Here is an 18879-nt window from a genome sequence, read left to right as displayed (position 1 = left end):
ATTCTGTATCAGACTGTAAATAAATATATAGAAACCCATAGATTAGCCTACTCCAGTAAAGTATTTCCTTCTAAAATTAAAATTATATTTCAATGTTTTTGTGGTATTAAAAGGTTTTCCGAGAAACCCTGCATGTAAGAAAACCTTGTATGAAAAGCTATAATGTCACGAACGCAAAGTTTCCCAAGGGAAAGTAGCCTTATTTGCGAGAAAACGCAAAACCATTGAAATGGCCTCCGTACTCCTTTCATTCTCACAGCAAAAGAAGTTTAATTGGTTGCCCCAAATATCTTCACCTAATCCTGAGGGCAGGAATATTTAAACAGCCTCTGAGGGGAATAGCATGGCTAGTACAGAAACAGTGCAACCTGCTTGGCTGTCTCACTCACACACACCTCTACATGAACACCATGATCTTCCTAATGGATTTACAGATGATGCTTCTGGATGTAGTGTACTTCATCCTGTGCTCTTGTCTGCAGATCGTGCTGAGACCACGTACGAAGCCCATAGACGGCGAGTTGGTTCTAATAACCGGGTCTGGAGGAGCCCTGGGCCGCCTTTTCGCCCTGGAGTTTTCGAAGCACGGTGCAGAAGTGGTGCTGTGGGACATCAACGGAGAAACTAATGAGGAGACAGCAAAGCTAGTGAGGGCGCAAGGGGGCCAGGCACACGTGTACACGGTGGATGTGACAAACCGGGAACAAGTGTACCACACAGCCGACCAAGTACGGAAGGATGTGGGAAGAAATGTGACCTACTTGGTGAACAATGCCGAGGTCCTGGCCGGTGAGAGACTCCTGGACTGTCCTGATGCCATGGTGGAGAGGACTCTGAAAGTAAACTGCCATGCTCTCTTCTGGGTAAGAAGTTTGAAATAACATATCAGAAATGATATCTTCAAAGTTCAAACAAATTATAAAGGCTAGACATTTTTTTAATTGTTTTTACTGGTTCCAATGTGAATTTTAGAGTATTTTTGGAAGTTCACATGTAGTGCATCACATTAAAGGAATAGTTCACCCAAAGAAGAAAAATTGCTGAAAATGTACTTACCCTCTGGCCATCCAAGAATTAGATGTGTTTGTTTCTTTATCAGAACAGATAAGTATAAATTTAGCATTACATCACTTGCTCACCAGTGGATCCTCTGCAGTGAATGGGTGCCGTCAAAATGAGAGTCTAAACTGCTAATAAAAACACAACAATAATCCACAAGTAATCCAAACGACTCCAGCACATAAATGAATGTCTTGTGAAGTGAAATGCTAAGCGTTTGTAAGAAACAAATCCATTATTAAGGTGAATGTAAGGCTAAATGTCTCCAAAGCCGTTCAGTATTTTTGTTTTTGTTTGATAACCAGAAAGTCAAATATACACCCATAAGTGTTCAAAATGTTTTCTAAACTTTGAAAAGAATATGTGCTTTTTAGCTAATTTAATAATTATTTTTCAGGCATTTTAATGAAGTTCAAACAGTAGAGCATGCCTCTAGCAATACTAAGTTCATGGGTTCAACTCTCAGGGAATGCATGAACTGTATCTGTTGAACATCTCAATAGACTCAAGAAATAAAGATGCTTAAATAGCCTCAAATAAAACAAAGACTCGTTAATGAATCATATAAGATGAGAACGATGAGATTCAGTAAAATGGCATGTGAACGTTGTGTGCTACATTCTGTATTCATGTAAATATGTATTCATGTAATACTCATTTAAATGTAGATAATGCTACTTTGCCTTCATTGTATTACTTGACATGCATAGAACACATAATGTGGGAATTACCTGATTTTATCCCTTTAGCCTTCTTTACAGGCCTTCTCTGATGTAAACATATTATTCCCCTGTGAAAGTCTCACTTTGATCCGCTTAATGCAGATAAACCGTGACCACGTATGAAGTGGATTAATGCTCACATTGAGCAGTCTTGACACATTATTAGCATTGGGCTGATGTGTGCACTGGATGCCAACCAGTGATGGGGATACTATGGTTCTTTGCATTTATATATGTATTCAGTAGACAGACATTTTCATCCAAGGCAGCTTAAAGTGCATCTGCATTTTTTCAGTGTGTTTGTTCCCAGAGAATCGAATCGAATCCATGGAAGTGAAAATACATGAGCTTTTGGGAAGCTATTTGATTTATTTTATCATTTGATTTATCTCCATGAAGTCTCCATTTAAGTTCTCAATTTATCCAAATGCCATTCCAATTATGTTATGTTTGTGTGGGAAACACAAAATCTGATGATTTTGGAAGAATGTGCATGCAAAAAAAAAAAAAAAACCTCTCTGCCAAAGCTCTGAAATAACATTCACATTTGAACGACTTTGGTTGTGACATGACTGAACGTGAGAAAGCTCATTCCTAACTGAACCAAATGAGATTTCAGAACTTTGGGTAAGATTATCATCGAAATACGACTTAAATTTCAATCTCTTCCTCACACAAAGCTATTGTTTGTTTTCAGACAACATGGAATGTGAATAGGTAATGTTGAATACTTTATGTACTGTTACTTTTCATAGAGCTGCATGAAGATTTTTATAGAATTCTCAGGTTTGATCCACAGAAAAATTAAGTGCATGCAGGGTTAGAAGCCAGAAGTTTAAGGTAATCTATGTGTTTAAGTGTATACCTAATGTACATAAAACTACTTGATTTTGTTTGTCTGCATGTAGACCGTCAAGGCGTTCCTCCCCCAGATGAAGGCCAAAAATCATGGCCACATCATCACTATAGCCAGTGTCTTTGGCCTCTTCAGCACAGCCTGTGTAGAGGTGAGATATATAGACTGGGTGTATTAGCAACCGAGTAAAAATAAACCCACCTTTAAAGTGTGTGATTTATTCCTGATTCCATTTTAAACTACTGATGTCTTAATGTGTGAATTTTAGGACTACTGTGCCAGTAAGTTTGCAGCAGTGGGGTTTCATGAGTCTCTGGCCCATGAACTGTTGACAGAAGAGGACATGGATGGAGTGAAGACCACTCTTGTGTGTCCTTATATTGTGGACAGTGGCATATTTGAGGACAGCAGAACTAGGTCAGGAAATTGAAATAAAGAAAACAAATAAAATTTCTATACACTATGTTTGAAATTTTGGTGTCGGTGAGAGTTTATGTTTTTGAAAAGTCTCTTGTGCTCAACAAAGGTTGCATTTATGTGATCAAAAGTACACTAGAAACAGTAATGTTGTAAAATGTTATTACAATTTTAATTACGTCTTCTCTTTTAATATGTGTGACCCTGGACCACATAACCAGTCATAAGGGTACATTTTGTGAAATTGAGATATATACATCGGAAAGCTGAATAAATAATCTTTCCCTTGATGTATGGTTTGTTAGGATAGGACAATATTAGGACGAGATACGACTATTTGAAAAAAATCTAAATATTGAGAAAATCGCCTTTAAAGTTGTCCAAATGAAGTTCTTAGCAATACATATTACTGATCAAACATTACGTTTTTATATATTTACAGTAGGAAATTTACAAAATATCTTCATGGAACACGATCTTTACTTAATACCCTGATGATTTTTGGCATAAAATAAAAATAAAAATTGTTGACCCATACAGTCTATTTTTGGCGATTGCTACAAATATACCCCAGCGATTTAAGACTGGTTTTGTGGTCCAGGGTCACACATTTTAAAATGTAATTTATTTCTGTGATGCAAAGCTGAATTTTCAGCATCATTACTCCAGTCTTCAGTGTCACATGATCCTTCAGAAATCATTATAATATGCTGATTTGCTGCTCAAAAACATTTTTTATAATTGTTGAAAAACGTTCTGCTGATTTCTAAGAGTAAATTGCAGTAAGTAATCCTTGTTAGTACTTTACTCGTTGTTTCTCTGCTCCTGCAGGGAAGAGACTGAACTGGTCCTGCCTCCACTGCAGCCCTTACACTGCGTACAGCAGGCCATGAACGCCATTCTCACAGACCAGCCACTAGCGTGCATCCCCAGACTGACCTACCTGCCCTTCCTGGCCAGAGCGTGAGTGCACACTAACATCGACATGCTTGGCTTAACTCTTATTTTCATTCACATTGGCACCACAGTAAATAATTCTGCCTCATTTATGGCACCACACATATTCATACTGTTTTTATAATGCCTCATTACACATTAAATGTTCACTTAACTGACATCTTGCCTTTGCAGTCTGTTTCCATGGGAATCCAATGCAGTGACATGTCGCTTTCTGGGTTTAGACAAGTGTACCCATTCACTAAGACCATGAGGAAGAAAAGAGCAGCTAATGGTGTCATAAAGGCTGTTTAAACATCTGGAATGCTACAGATCTGACTGGTCTTTTTTTGAACAGCTGCAGCAACTAATGTGTGAAATTCTTTTTAATGTTATGTTACTTAGTTTATATTATGGATGTTTGGGTAAATCAATGTTTGAAGTGAAATGGGTATATTCTAAATTATATTTAAATATTATGTAATATGTCCAATATGTATATAATTTAACTTCAATGTCTACAGGTGTTTTTGTCACCTAAATATAATTTTTATATAAATATAAAAATGATTTATTATAATACATTCCAATATGTAATATTAATATTTTAAATTAAAAAATAGTTTATTCCCTTTAGAAAACTACTACAATATAATCTTATTCACTACAAAAAAAGGCTATTTTCATTATATTAAGTCCATTTTCCCTTATTTACCGGTTTTCCATAACTGTGGAATCCCTGAAATGAGTATGTAAAGCACACACACACACACAATGTTTTTATTTGTGCAAGAGGCACCATTTTTACTCACATTCCATGAGGAAAACAGGATGCAAGGTAGAGAGATGGGCGGGGTCAACACTGATAGGAGAATGCATCAGTTTAACTGATACGACTGAAGATTATCGTGCTTGAAACAAACATTCACTCACTCGCTTCCATACACGCAACAAAAAACACCAGCACACACTTTCCCAGACCTACATGAAAATGTAGATGAAATAAAAAAAAATTGTGTGTGTTATGGTCGTCATTGTAACTCAAAAAGCACTGGAGAAAAACCACCACAGCAGAGACATGTTTGAGAGCTTCATCATATCCTTCAATGGGGTTTTATACTGCACTTCACAACAGCGCTAACACAACAACCCAACTCGCTGGGTTCCTATAATACAACGTTAAAAATAACGAAAAATAAAAGCGAGAACAAAAAATCATGACATTGAAAACATGATGTCCTTGGAGCAACGAAGAAAAGCCAATCTACTCAAGTCAAACTTCACTATAATCGTTTTACAATTTAACAACGAAAACAAAACCACCACTTCACTGGATATGATGAGGCGACTTTTCCAAAGCCTTAGCGTTTAAAAATGCATCACTGCGTGTGAACGACTGAACAACATCGACATCTCTTGACCTTGTTTAACTGTGTTTTGAATATTCACTTTTTTAAATCTAAGATCTATTAAGAATTACTCAAAAGGCCTTTTCGAACAACCAATCAAAACTCTGCTTCTGACTTTTCTCTAGTGTTTCGCAAATAAAACGACCAATCAAAGTCAATTCTACACTGTGCCATCCAGAGGCTTTCCGATGGTGCTTGAGTTAGCCGGTTTTAATAATGCATCACCCTCAAGGTCTTGTTTGTTGCATCTATGGAGAGGGAGACACGTGAGAAATAAGTTGCAATGTATGCAGTTGCCCGACTCTTATCAGCTCTATCTTTAGCTATGTGCATTAAAAAACTGCCACTTACACAAACTAAAATTTTTTAAGTGACTTTGAAAGGCACCTTAAGTCCATGTATGGTATCATATTGTAAAATTAATAAGACCCTTTTTAACATTTGAGACTGACCCCGTCATTGGTCCATTAGCTGTGCGCTCATTGGACTGCTGGTCAAGTTCTGACAGGAGCTTCAGGATGTTCAGAGCAGCCTGTTAAGAGACAAAAACACATTGCAGTAAACAGGACACAAGTTGATACATGCATACACGGTCTATAATGACATGAAGAAACAGAACAAACTAAGACAGACTAAATCCAGAAGAACTGTGGCAATGTCTCCAAGATGCTTCAAGATACCTACCTGCAAAGCTACCTGAAAAACTATGCCTAGGGCAAAAGCTGCTTTAAACACAAAGGATGCTCACACCAAATGTTGATTTAATTTAGTTAATAGAAGTTAATTGATAAAGAAATTCTATTTATGGAATTATTTTTGACAGCATCCTCATCTTACAGTATTTTTACGCAAGCGCCTAAGACGTTTAACAGTACTGTAGTTTTGTAGGTTGGTTTCTGGTTAGGGGGCAGTCGTGGCCTAATGGATAGTGTCAGACTTGTGACCCGAAGGTCTCGGGTTAGAGGCTCAGGTCTGGCAGGAATTGTCGTGGGGGAAGTGAATAACCAGCGCTCTCTCCACCCTCAATACCACGACTGAGGTGAGACCCTTGAGCAAGGCACCGAACCCCCAACTGCTCCCCGGGCGCCGAAGCATTGGCTGCCCACTCCTCCGGGTGTGTGTTTACGGTGTGTGTGTGTTCACTGCTGTATGGGTGCAATGCAGAGCACGAATTCAGAGTATGGGTCACCATACTTGGCCACACGTCACTTCACTTTCTTGAAGCATCTTGTAGACGTTGCCACAGTTCTTTTGGATTTAGTCTGTCTCAGTTTGTTCGGTTTCTTCATGTCACTGAAGATGATGACGAGATCAGATCTCTGTGTGCAGCTCTGGCTGTTGTCAGACTCCTTGTGCAAACTAAAATCTCACTGGATTATTACAATTAATGGCAAAATGAATGTTTGGAAATGTAACCTGATACCCAAACTTTTGAATGTGGTTATTTTAATAATTTCAGCTATTTTTTTGTCTTGTGGACTATATGTAAACATCTTTTATGGAAAATATCTTACTCAGGACAGCACTAAATAAAAAATAACATGCATTTTGTAAGATCTCTCTTATTTTGATAAAATTATCCACATTTTCACAGATTCTGCAAGGGGTTCCCAAACTTTCGATCCCCACTGTATATCATAGGTATACACACACAAAAAACATTAACATTCTGACATATTATTGTAATTTAAAACCTATGTTCTATTTTAATATATTTTAAAATGTCATTTATTCCTGTGAATGCAAAGCTGAATTTTCAGAAGCCATTACTCCATTCTTCAGTGTCACAATCATATATTAACTGAAATATAAAACACAAACTCAGTTTCTATTTACTAATGACTAAAACTGAAAAATAAAAATTAAGACATTTAAAAACAACAAAAACTAACAAATGTGTCAAATGTGCACAGAAAAAAAAAAACTTTCAATTCAATTTAACAAAATCTATTATAGTATCTCAATGACACTAAAATAACGCTGCACAAGATTCTTCAGAAGAAACTTTCTTATTAGTATCAATGTTTAAAACTGCTTAATACTTTTGTGAAAACGGATAAAAAAAATTTAGGATTCGATGAAAAGAAATTTCAAAAGAACATTTTAAATGTATCTTTATATTACCACTTTGATCCATTTAATGCATCCTTGCTGAATTTTTTTTTTTTTTTAAGAAAAAATATATACGGCATAACACGGTAAATATGTTATTATTATTATTAATAATAATAATATTCAACTTACCATGTCATGGCAGGACTCCACATCCTTGCCAATGCCATGGCTGATGAGAGGGGGCTGAGAGGAGCAGTTGATCAGAGACACAAACTCATTCTTGTTATTTTTGGGAAAGTCTTTGTATTCAACCTGTAGAAAAAACAAAAAGGTACCGACTGGTTGAGCAACATCACTGGGGTGGATAAGTGTACGTTCACTGTTAGATTAAATACCTGTAAGCCCTGTACAGTGGCCAGGTAGCCAAGCTGTTCGGATGGTCTGGTAAGGGGTCCGTGGGGTCTGTGTGCCAAGCTGTTGTTTGTCTTCAGTATACCCTCCGCGGTTGGGGATGTCCCGGCGTACAGCAGCTCATTGGCAATCATGGCCGTAACTATGGCCTTGGCTGGGTTGGGGGCAGCTGTGCGACCGTAGTCTTTGGCATGGAGTCCCTGGTTGGCACCAACTGCCTGTGCCACCTCAGGCACCATGGGTAAAATGCCAGCAGGAAGCTGCTGATGGATGAGGAAGGGAACTCTGAAATCCTCCTCCTTATTGACTACTTTGAGAAACACAGGAATCAATTGCATGAGACAACATTCATGTGAATGTGATATTTATGACACAGGGTTTCTGCAGGATTTTTAAGCTCAAATTTAAGACCTTTTACCATATGAGCGGGGTAGGGCAATGTCTATAGTACCATATTAAACTGTCAAATTACTGTAAAAAGCATAATTTACAGTTCAGATACAAGTTTTCACAAAAACAAAGTTTTATAAAATGGTAAACTTTACATTTCAGCCTTTAAACCATTAAGAAAATGGATGAGTCAAAAGTATTAAGAATTATTAATTTGAACAATTATCATCAATAAATTATTAAATCAATTAAATAACAAATTAGGGGTGTGCGACATTGAAAAAAAGTGATCGATAATTTGAGATTTTATCGATAATGTGCTGATTTATTGTTATTGTGCTTATATCTCATCTCTAATTGTGCTGACAGCTGACTCTTGAATTTGTTTGATATTCTTCATATTCTATGTGGTCAGTTCACAGCAGTGATAGAAATTAATCATGTCCAACATGTTTTATGGGCATTTTTACCTTTAAGCCATTTTTTTCTAAAAGTGTGCACCATCTTTTGAATCAAATTCTTGCATTTGGGCTGTTACCAAACTAAATTAAATCAGTATCAACAAAATGTATCTTTGCAATGCAGAGGAGACACAGAAGCTGCATTAGAAGTGGCATTTAGATGCATTAACACATGGTTTAATGCAGCTCTGAGGGACATGGAATACTTTAACCTGCAGTTACAAATGCATAAATAATGTTTTGATATTTTAAACATAAAACAATGAAAACTGATGTTTTAAATTATTTTTTAAAAAATGAAAAGGTACCTTAAATCTGTCAGTAGGTGGCAGCACGTCACTGTTAAGTGAGTCATTGCGATTGAAGCGAATCATTTAAATGGTTGATTCATGAAAGACCTTCATGTTGCTCAGAGACACAAAACAGTGCTGTGGCTGTGTTTTGAACGATTTTTGTTGGAGAAATGGAGCAAAAACAGGACCAGATGCAAACAGGTAAGGGGGGAAAAAAGGTGAGAACCAGGGGCATGCTCCACATGGAATTTTTTCTTAAAGATTTTGGTTTTTCATGCTCATTTGTAGTTACTTTAAGGTATTTTTTTTTTACTTTTACTAATTTAGCAGACGCTTTTATCCAAAGCGACTTACAAATAAGAAAAACTAAAACTAAAAGTTAACACTCTGTAAATACTCTATACACACCCATTTAAGAAAATACAGAAATTAAATAAAATTGACAAATGCATACAACAACATTTCAATAGTAAACATATAAAAGGAAAAAAACAAAATAAAATAAAAATAAAAAGCGATACCTATATCCTTTGCCGGTGTCCTAGCCCGGTGGAGTCGATGGTCTTTACACTCTTTACTTTTTACTATTTTAAATATTTTTTATTACCTTATGTCCAAAACTGTAATTTGACAAAAAAAACAAAAACAAAAATATCTTGTTGCAACATTTTACAAAAATCAAGACTGAATAGATATTTTATTGGCTACAATAAAATAATGGCTACAATATTGCCCGATTAGACAGCAATTCTGACCTAAAATGCTAAATGTTTGCCCTCTTTCTCTTCACTGTGTCCACATCTCAGACATGTGTAATGCATAAAATATTACCCTTTTTAGACATAGTTTAGTAAAGAATAAAGAAAATACTATACAAAACTTACTAGCAGTTGCCCAAGTGGTTATCAGACTTACTTTTCCAATACAAATAAGACTAGTCTACCTTTTCTAAGACCAGTTGTCACCTAAAGGTGAGGAGTTTGCATCTATGCAGAACATATGGTGTCTAAAATGTAAGTCTCTTAATATTAACTTCTTTATTGAACTGTTGTATAAAATCAATATCACATTTGTAATCATGCTGACTTTGAGGAAAAAAAAAGGTCACTCTTCGTGAGATTTACTATATGAAATGATATAATTATATACATTTTCTGCCCCATATCTTGAATTGTGATCATTCTAAATTCTAGATTTTTATAATGCATTGTCTTATCGATCCACCAGTTCACTTTCAAAGCTCTGCGTGTTTGCAGGGTAAAAACATGGGTCGATTTTTGCATTGGTCTGAACTCTGAACAAAACAAGTTTTATTGAAAATGCTCATTCATTATATGCCAGCAGGTGGCACGTTTGGTAAAAATTAAATTATTTTCGCAATAAGGGCAGAACACACAGCAGTGCAGCACCTGACTTGCAGCACTCAAGTTTAATGAAATCATAGCCTTTTGAAGTTTTATCGTCACATTCAGTCATATCGCAATCCTGGTCTGTCCGTCCCCAAATTTAAGACCTCTTGAAATCATAATTAAGACTTTCTTGCACAACTGAAGACTTTTTAAGGCCATAAATTTGATAGAACTAAATTTAAGACTTTTTAAGACCCGTGGAAACCCGAATATGAAAACTTGACTACAAAACACATACCAATACCAGCCTTCTCCACAGAGCCCGGCTCAAAGAAGGTCACTTTACGTCCATCTCCAGGTTTCTTAGCAGGTGCCTTTACAAAGATAAATAAGTTTATAACTGTTTACAAATGCAAATTATTGATTCTTGGAATGTATCTTGGAAATGTAATTTTGGAAGATTTGGAACAACATGAAAATTAGTAGATGTTCCTCTTTTGATGAACAAACATTTTGATGCCAAATTGTCCAAAATACAAGGTTCCCCTAATGATGAATCCCCTTCCAAAAACAGACAGGAATTAAATATTTTCCATTTTTTTCGAAAATTATTTCTGCTGGGTGATAAAATTATCAGGTGCAACGTTATAAAATACAACATAGGTTATTCATTCTTTTCCAAATTAAATACTTGCCTTTTATATTGTTATACTAAATATTTTTCTTATACTTTTTTTTTTAAAACTTATCTAGAAAATATTTTTTTTTACACTAAACTATATTCCCATTGTTTTAGTTGCTCATTGTTAAAAAATTTGTTCTGTAATCAAAACTTTTATAAATAAAATTTAAAATAAATTAAAAATCTGACCCTTATATACAAAGCTGAAATTGTAATATTATACAGCATCAAATTTGGTGAATGTATATTAATTTTTTATTTTTATTTTTTTTAACCCCACACACATTACATTAAATATGTTGCATTAATTAATTAAGTGCACACCTTAACTTTGACAGCCCCCTATCAGTCCCTTGCAGCCCTGGACCCCAGTTTTAAAACTCCTGAAACTGATTCCAACATGTTTTAAAAACAAAGTAATAAAGCGGTTAATAAGCAGGCACTCACCTTCTCGTCCGTTTTCAGTGCCGGTTTGGGTGGTTGTGGCTGAGGCACTTTGAAGCCCAGAAGCTCCAGCATCTTCTCGGCTGCATTTCGCTTGGCCACTTTTTTACTCGGTCCCATTCCCTCTGCATTCTGACTTGCAACTGACACCTGAGTGAGAGGAAAAACAGAAAGCAAGGGGGGGGCGGGTGGGTTGCGCATTATTTTTTCAGGGAACATTTTTGACAAGAAGCAATTTTGCAGGTTGTACGCTAAAATGGTGGGCAGAAGAAGAGTATGGCCTTCACACAAAATGTGCACTGATCCATTATAAAAATGCTGAGTCAGAGAACAGTTTTCTCTCTGATGGAGTACCTGCATGACAAACTCCCTGCGTCGAGGCAGTCCTCTCTCCGTCACTAAAGTGTACTCAGGCTCTTTTTCTTTCTTAGCCTGCTGGATCTGAGCCAGTCTGCTAATGGGGTTCATGCCCTGACCGTACTCAGGGCTGGTCTGCAGCTGAGAGCAGTGGCAAGATTCATTAAGAAGAAAAAAAACAAACATTAAAACACTTCATCAGTGCATTTAGATTGAGAATCTGATGAAAGGAGTAATTTGACATTAAATGAAAAAAAAAAAAAAAAAAGACAGCCAGTGTCTGTGTTGGTCTCATCACTCATTTCCATTACTTAAGTTATAAATATTTCCATTACACTGTCAAGCTTGCCTTGATATTAAAAGGAATTCACCTCTATATACACTACATTTCAAAAGTTTGGGGTCAGTAAGACTTTAAATAAATTAATAAATAATAATAATAAAAAAAAATTATTTAGCAATGGTGCATTAAATTCATAAACAAAAAGTTGCCCTTTGGTACTTTGCATCAAAGAATCCTAAAAAAAAAGTATCACAGTTTCTACAAAAATATTAAGCGACAAATGTTTTTGAAATTCATAATAATAATAATAATAATAATAATAAGTTTCTTGTGCATCAAATTAGCATATTAGAATGATTTCTGAAGGATCATGTGACACTGAAAGGTGAAAATTCAGCTTTGCCATCACAGGAATATATTACATTTTAAAATGAAAAAAAAAAAAAAAAAAGTTTAAATGGTAAAAAAAAAATATATATATTACTTTTTACTGTATTTTTAAAGACTTTTTTCAAAAACGTTAGAAAATAATCATACTGACCCTAAACTATTGAACAGTAGTATACAGAGCAGAATATATTGACAATATAAACAATACAATGATAACAAATTATATGTACACAAAATGAACACTTTATAACAAAAATTTACACAAAATCATATTTAAATAATACTTAAATATATATATAAAAAGAAAAGACAATGAATTATTCATCCAATGAATTATCCATCAAGGCATTTGCTAGATTTTGTACTAAAACAAAGCAAAATGACTATGTTTGCTAACTGGCTAATCCAGCACAATTATGTAACCGCTAAATGAGATATAATGAATGCAATCACTAAAAAAGATGATTAACTTCCCATGCTGAACTATTACTATTATTTTTGAATCAGTATAACACTCTAGCCATCAAACTAACCCAGCCCGTCTAAGTCATCTTCTACCTTAATAATGGACTTGCTTTTCTTTTTAATACGTAGTGGTATCTTGTCAGTGACCGGTAGTTGAGGCAGTTTGTGGAGCTCCTCCAGGACAGCGATGGCAGCTAGTTTCTTGGCGATCTTTTTGCTTTTGCCTTCACCCTCCCCTGAAAACTCGCCCACAGTTACCTTCACCACAAAACTCTTCATGTGGGGAGGCCCAGTCTCTTTTAGCACCTGTATATAGTGAGAACAGTTAAAGAAAAGTCGACAATTGTTCCAAAATATTTTTGCTTAATTATGTGCATTTTTATATACTTGTAACCTATGCATGATGGGATCACGACACACCTCAAAATTCACAGGCATGTTGCGCTTCAGTGCAATCTCAAACACTTGGCTGATCTCTGATTTGTTAAGGTTTTCTTGTACTGGCTCTTCGTTCATCTACAGAATAAACATGACATGTATTTTCAGTCAAGATTTAATACAGATTAGATAAATGTATTTTGCTTGTATTTTCTAGTCTAAGTTCAAAATTTAATCTACTGATAGCCCATTTACCATGTTAGTAGTATGAGGGCTCACCTCAGCTAGTTGCTGCATTATTGGTTCTTTCTGCAGATCTTTGATAGCTTTAGCCGCAGCGTCATGTTTGGCTGCTTGACGCGTGCGGCCCTTGCCGTGGAATTGTTGTCCACCGATAGACAGCTCCATATGATACAGTACTGGCCCCACAGGAGGAAATGGGTAGTAATAACTGATCAAGAAAAGAAAAGCAAAACAGTCTATAATATAATCCATCACATTTAGTCACTCTCATATCAGCCAAAATCTCTACTGTGCATCATTCAGTGAGCAAAAGGAATAGATTAAAAGAGAGAGTGCATACTGCTGCATGGAGCGTGCATAAGGGCCTGGTGCTCTGATGTTGTAGTTGAATGCTGGTCTCATCCCCTGGTAGGCATCTATAGGTTTGTAGATGGGCTTCTTGCCCAACTTCATACAAAGTGCATTAAGCTCCACAGTGTGGGTTACATTATCTGCATGAGAGAGAACCATGTCAAACAGCTGATTACACTAATATCCAAGAGGTTCAACCTAATACTGTAAACACATTAATATTGTAAAATATTATTGCAGTTTAAAGTAGCCTTTTTCTGTTTTAATATGTAATTTATTTGTGTGATCAAAAGCTGAATTTTCAGCATCATTAGTCTTCAGTGTCATATGATCCTTCAGAAATCATTTTAATATGCTAATTTGGTGCTCAAGAGACATTTCCTATTATCAATGCTAACCCAGTGAGCAAAACATTTGCATTTATTAACCTCTGTTAGATAATAAAAACATAACTGATCATTGTCAGTTCATTTTAGCTCGAGTACATTAAATAACACCATGTACACCTTTTGATTTTAATAATGTAGAAGTAAATGTTCAAATGTGACACTGGAACACAAAAGCAGTCATAAGGGTCACTTTTTGGAAATTGAGATGTATACATCATCTGAAAGCTGAATAAATAATCTTTCCATTGGCGTATGGGTTGTTAGGATAGGACAATATTTGGCCGAGATGCAACTATTTGAAAATCTGGAATCTGAGGGTGCAAAAAAAAAAATCTAAATATTGAGAAAATCTCCTTTAAAGTTGTCCAGATGAAGTTCTTAGCAATGCATATTACTGATAAAAAATTAAGTTTTGATATACTTACAGTAGGAAATGTACAAAACATCTTCATGGAACATGATCCTTACTTAACATCCTAATGATTTTTGGCATAAAATAAAAATCAATAATGTTGACCCGTACAATGTATTTTTGGCCATTTCTACAAATATACCCCAGCGACTTAATACTGGTTTTGTGGTCCAGGGTCACAAATTAACATTGATTAGGCCTAATTAATGCTTTTTAAAGTATTTCTCATTGTTAGTTTATGTTAACTAATGTATTTAAGTTAGCAAATGAAAACTTAGTGTAAAGTGTCACCTAAAAATCCTCTGTAACCCTGTAAATGTCTTTACTATCACTTTTGATAAATTTAACATGTCCTTGCTAAATAAAAATACGAATTTCTTTTTACCAAGCATTTGAACAGTACTATAAATGCAAAAAACAAACTATGATATACTGTACACTACATCATAAAGACAAATGAGCCCCAACAGATACTCAAAGTTAAAATAGGTGGAAAGATAAATTTTTATTTTTAAGTTTAAAGGAACAGTTCAACCAAAATTTAAAAATCTCATACTCACCATGTATGAAAGTAATTCATGTGACTCAAGTTTTAAAAGCAGTTGAAGCAAATGCTGTTTCTGGATAGTTCAGTTGCAACCCTGCTCCAACACACCTGCCTGTAATTTTCAATTTTCACTGAACACCTTTGTTAGAAGGTTCAGGTGTGTTTGATTAGGGCTGGAGCTCAACTCTGCATGACACTAGCTACCCCTTCGCTACAGCACACACTTTTTACAATACTTTTTGCCTTTTTAGGGTTCGACTGCCCTATTCTACAAAATCCAGGTTCTGCCATTGAATTAAAAAAAAAAAAAAGGTTGTGATTTTATTTCACAATTTGGGCATTTTTCTTTCAATTGCAAGGTTCTCTCTCACAATTCTAACTTTTTTCCTTGCAATTGCAGAAAAGTCAGAATTGCAAGATAAACACTTATGTAAAATAAGAATTGTGTTTAATAAAACATGAATTGTGAGATTATTTTTATTCTGTGGTGGAAACAAGCTTTCATACAATTAAATTTTGATAATGTGGGGATGAGAACATTTTTTTTTAATAAGATGATAAAGGTAAAAATTGGACGTACACTCTGAGCCCTTGTAGATCCCACCTGGGTTCTTGCCTGGGTGGCGGGGGCTTCTGTGACTGGGTTTGGGGAGAGTGTTTTGGGCGAGAGCACATGTTGCTGCTGAGTGCTGGGCTTTTTTGATACTGGTCCCCTCTGCATCCCAGTGCTGATCCCCCAGAGTTAACCGCACTGAGAAAATCTGACCAACACACACCATCAGAATGTTCAGGCAGGTGGGAGGAGACACTTTTGTGTGTTTGTGTATAAAGTAAAGCGTCAAGTCTTACCTTGGAGTGGGCTGGTCCTTGTTCACTGAGTAGCTTGTATTCAGGTTGGATCTTATTGTAACGGGCTAACTCATTTACCAAACACATAGGGGTCTTCTCTTTAGGGTTTGCCATGTTAGATACTAGAGGACAACATTAAAAGATTATGCCTAAATCAAGAAGGAAACATTTTAAAACTCTTCCAGTCCAATAAATTACTTGCTATCAGGCCATAACCAGGTCCAGATTGTTCAAAAGTTTAGGGTCAGTAACTTTTGTTTTTGAGAAAGTCATGTATGCTCACCAAGGCTGCATTTATTTTGATAAAAAAAAATACATTAAAGACCCATTTTCTATTTTAATATATTTTAAAATGTAATGTATTCCTCTGATGGCAAAGCTGAATTTTCAGCATCATTACTCCAGTCTTCAGTGTCACATGATCCTTCAGAAATCATTCTAATATGCTGATTTGCTGCTCAAAAAACATTACCATCAATATTGACAACACTTGTGCTGCTTAATATTTTAATGAACATTAAGTTAAAAAGGTTCATTTTAAATAGAAATATTATTATATATATATATATATATATATATATATATATATATTTACTGCTACAGTGTTTATTTAAAATAGAAGAAAAATGTGCTATTATAAATATCTTTACCACTACTTTTAATTAATAATATGCATCCTGGCTGGAAAAAAACAAAACATACCAATCCCAAACTTTTGACCAGTAGCATTCATTTTTTCCGCATGTTTGAGATAAAAAGACAATTTTTATACCACTGTTATCGGATTTTATTGTCAATTTTTCTTACTGATATTAAAAGAACATTTGTGCAGCTTAATATTTTTGGTGAACAGAAAAAAAAAAGGATTTATTTAAAATATAAATATTTTGTATTACTGTCATATTTGATAAATGTTATGCATTCTTGTTGAATAAAAATATTAATAAAAAAAAATAATAATAAATTACTGACCCCAAATTTTGGCATTGGTAGTGTTTTTTGCCCCCAGCATATTTTGAGATATTCTGTTTTTATAACCATTGTTGTCAGGTTTTATTGCTGAATTGAAACATATCACTAAAAACTTTCCATATGAGATTTCTATATGGCCTGAGCATAATTGAATATTTCAAATGTACAAACTGTCAAGTCCTATATAATGCATCACCCACCTGTGGGGTTGCAGAAGGGCGTGGCAGAGGCGGAAGGCAGGGCGGAGTTTCGGAGCGGGTGACTGGCACTCTCTGAGGGTAAAGGAGCAGAGGCGCAGGGAATGCTGAACCCGGGTTGGGGCGGGGCCAGCTGAAAAGGGGCGGCAGTGGGTGCAGGGTTGCCAGGCGCCTGGAACTGAAGCTGTGACATTCTGATTGGCTGGTAGGAAGGTTGGTTGTTTGAATGACCAGGTATAGACTTTGCAGTCAGATAGGAAGAGAACTTCACAAAGAAGGGTTGTATGAAAGAGAGAGTGGCACAGTGAGGGTTTGTAGAATGAAGGATGACTGCAAAGCTTTACCTGCAAGCGAGGAAAAATGAAAAGGATTGTAATTATCTCCCAATAATGTGTCTTATTAAGATAATATTAAAAGCTAATCAAAGCTCTGCAGTTTTTATTGTGGTGGGCAGAACCTATAATGCAATGCAATACAATTGAAGAGCTGAACAAATAAAACAAAATTCTTCCTCAAAATCATGATGGAACATTTTAATAGAATTTTCCTAAAAACAATAATGTATGGATAATTAAGTAAACCTAAGTTTCTTTAGTCCAGTAAATTTTCGTCTTGAAATATTACTAAGAATATAAAAAGTTATTCTTATTTTAGTTCATATATCTTAGGGCAGCAAGGTTTTGATCATTTCGATAATTCAAAAGCCTTAGAAATGATAAAGACTACATGCTTTATGGGGTTAATGTAATGATGGAAAAACATCATATTACAGAAACATGGCAACAAGCTCTTATTGACTGACAGTTCCTGGAAACCTGTTTAACAACACAAGATCAAAAGACGTCCTTGCAAAAAAGTTATGGCAAAACGTCTGTTAGTGCATTTGGATTAAACCGATTATTTCACAAATGAACAATAGCACAGTTTGAACATAATTAGTATGTACAATATTATCTGACCTACTGCACTTCAGCATGCAGTGTCAAATGATTTTGTTTTACATTTAAAAGAAAAAACGAACCACAAGCTGGAAATATGAACAGAAAAATAGATATCAGCTGTCAAGACTCCTCCTACCCTTAGACAAGTATCAAAGCCAGCGATATACACATACTATAGCTATAAATATAAAAATCATGGCATAACCGAATCAGCCCAATTTTTATAATGTTATGCGTGTTTATCGTGAAAAGCCGCTATGTCAATATGCCATAAAATCCATTGAGATTAATATGAATGGCTCGAGCTAACACACTAGCAGCTCGCGCATCTCCACAAACGCCGGCTGAATAAAGCTCACCTCGGTTTATTTCTCTCCGGTTGTGATTTACTCCATGAGTTACGATGTTAAAGTGTAGTGTCTGTTCGGTTTCGTCCTGTTTTAAGGGGTTCTGGACTGGTTTAGCATGAAAATACGGGGACGAGGTAGAGAGGGTGAGTGTAGACAGGGCAAACACTAAAGAGAATAGCCCGATATTTTCCGCCCCTGACAGGAAATGACATCACGCCAGTCATTTGTGGGGTAAAAATTATGGGGGAAAAAATGGGTTTTAAATAATTGA

The 18879-nt window shown here is 35.6% G+C and overlaps 2 protein-coding genes across 3 annotated transcripts; one reads left to right on the top strand and one right to left on the bottom strand.

Moving 5' to 3' along the window:
- Positions 1–410: 410 nt before the first annotated feature.
- On the top strand, positions 411–4264 carry rdh20 (retinol dehydrogenase 20; the record flags this gene model as incomplete). The annotated part of the gene is made up of 5 exons (XM_079376807.1): positions 411–863; positions 2690–2788; positions 2906–3054; positions 3886–4017; positions 4186–4264. The coding sequence occupies 5 exons, from the start codon at positions 411–413 to the stop codon at positions 4262–4264; spliced, it is 912 nt and encodes a 303-aa protein (XP_079232933.1).
- Positions 4265–4754: 490 nt separating this feature from the next.
- stau1 (staufen double-stranded RNA binding protein 1) lies at positions 4755–18812 on the bottom strand. 2 transcript variants are annotated; one of them, XM_079378145.1, is made up of 15 exons: positions 18618–18812; positions 17321–17661; positions 16149–16270; positions 15880–16060; positions 13941–14091; positions 13637–13808; positions 13400–13495; positions 13073–13285; positions 11839–11982; positions 11488–11634; positions 10657–10732; positions 7850–8175; positions 7644–7766; positions 5852–5931; positions 4755–5647 (listed from the first exon to the last, which is right to left on the bottom strand). In XM_079378145.1, the coding sequence occupies exons 2-15, from the start codon at positions 17508–17510 to the stop codon at positions 5560–5562; spliced, it is 2109 nt and encodes a 702-aa protein (XP_079234271.1). In that variant the 5' UTR covers positions 17511–17661; positions 18618–18812; the 3' UTR covers positions 4755–5559. The 2 variants fall into 2 exon arrangements, with proteins under 2 accessions (XP_079234271.1, XP_079234272.1); XM_079378146.1 differs by having other exon boundaries at positions 7850–8172.
- Between the last annotated feature and the right edge of the window lie 67 nt (positions 18813–18879).

The sequence above is a fragment of the Barbus barbus genome (assembly GCF_936440315.1).
Source record: "Barbus barbus genome assembly, chromosome: 25".
In the NCBI taxonomy this organism is placed as follows: Eukaryota; Metazoa; Chordata; class Actinopteri; order Cypriniformes; family Cyprinidae; genus Barbus; species Barbus barbus.
Note: the sequence above shows the minus strand (reverse complement) of the source record. Positions and strands in the feature narration are given on the sequence as shown.

Coding starts and splice junctions, on each gene's coding strand:
- stau1 (XM_079378145.1), bottom strand. CDS start 17,510: ATGTCACAGCTTCAGTTCCAGGCGCCTGGCAACCCTGCACCCACTGCC. Junction 13,809..13,940: donor TATGCACGCTCCATGCAGCA/GTATGCACTCTC, acceptor TTTCTTGATCAG/TTATTACTACCCATTTCCTC. Junction 11,635..11,838: donor GCAGGGAGTTTGTCATGCAG/GTACTCCATCAG, acceptor CCTCTCACTCAG/GTGTCAGTTGCAAGTCAGAA.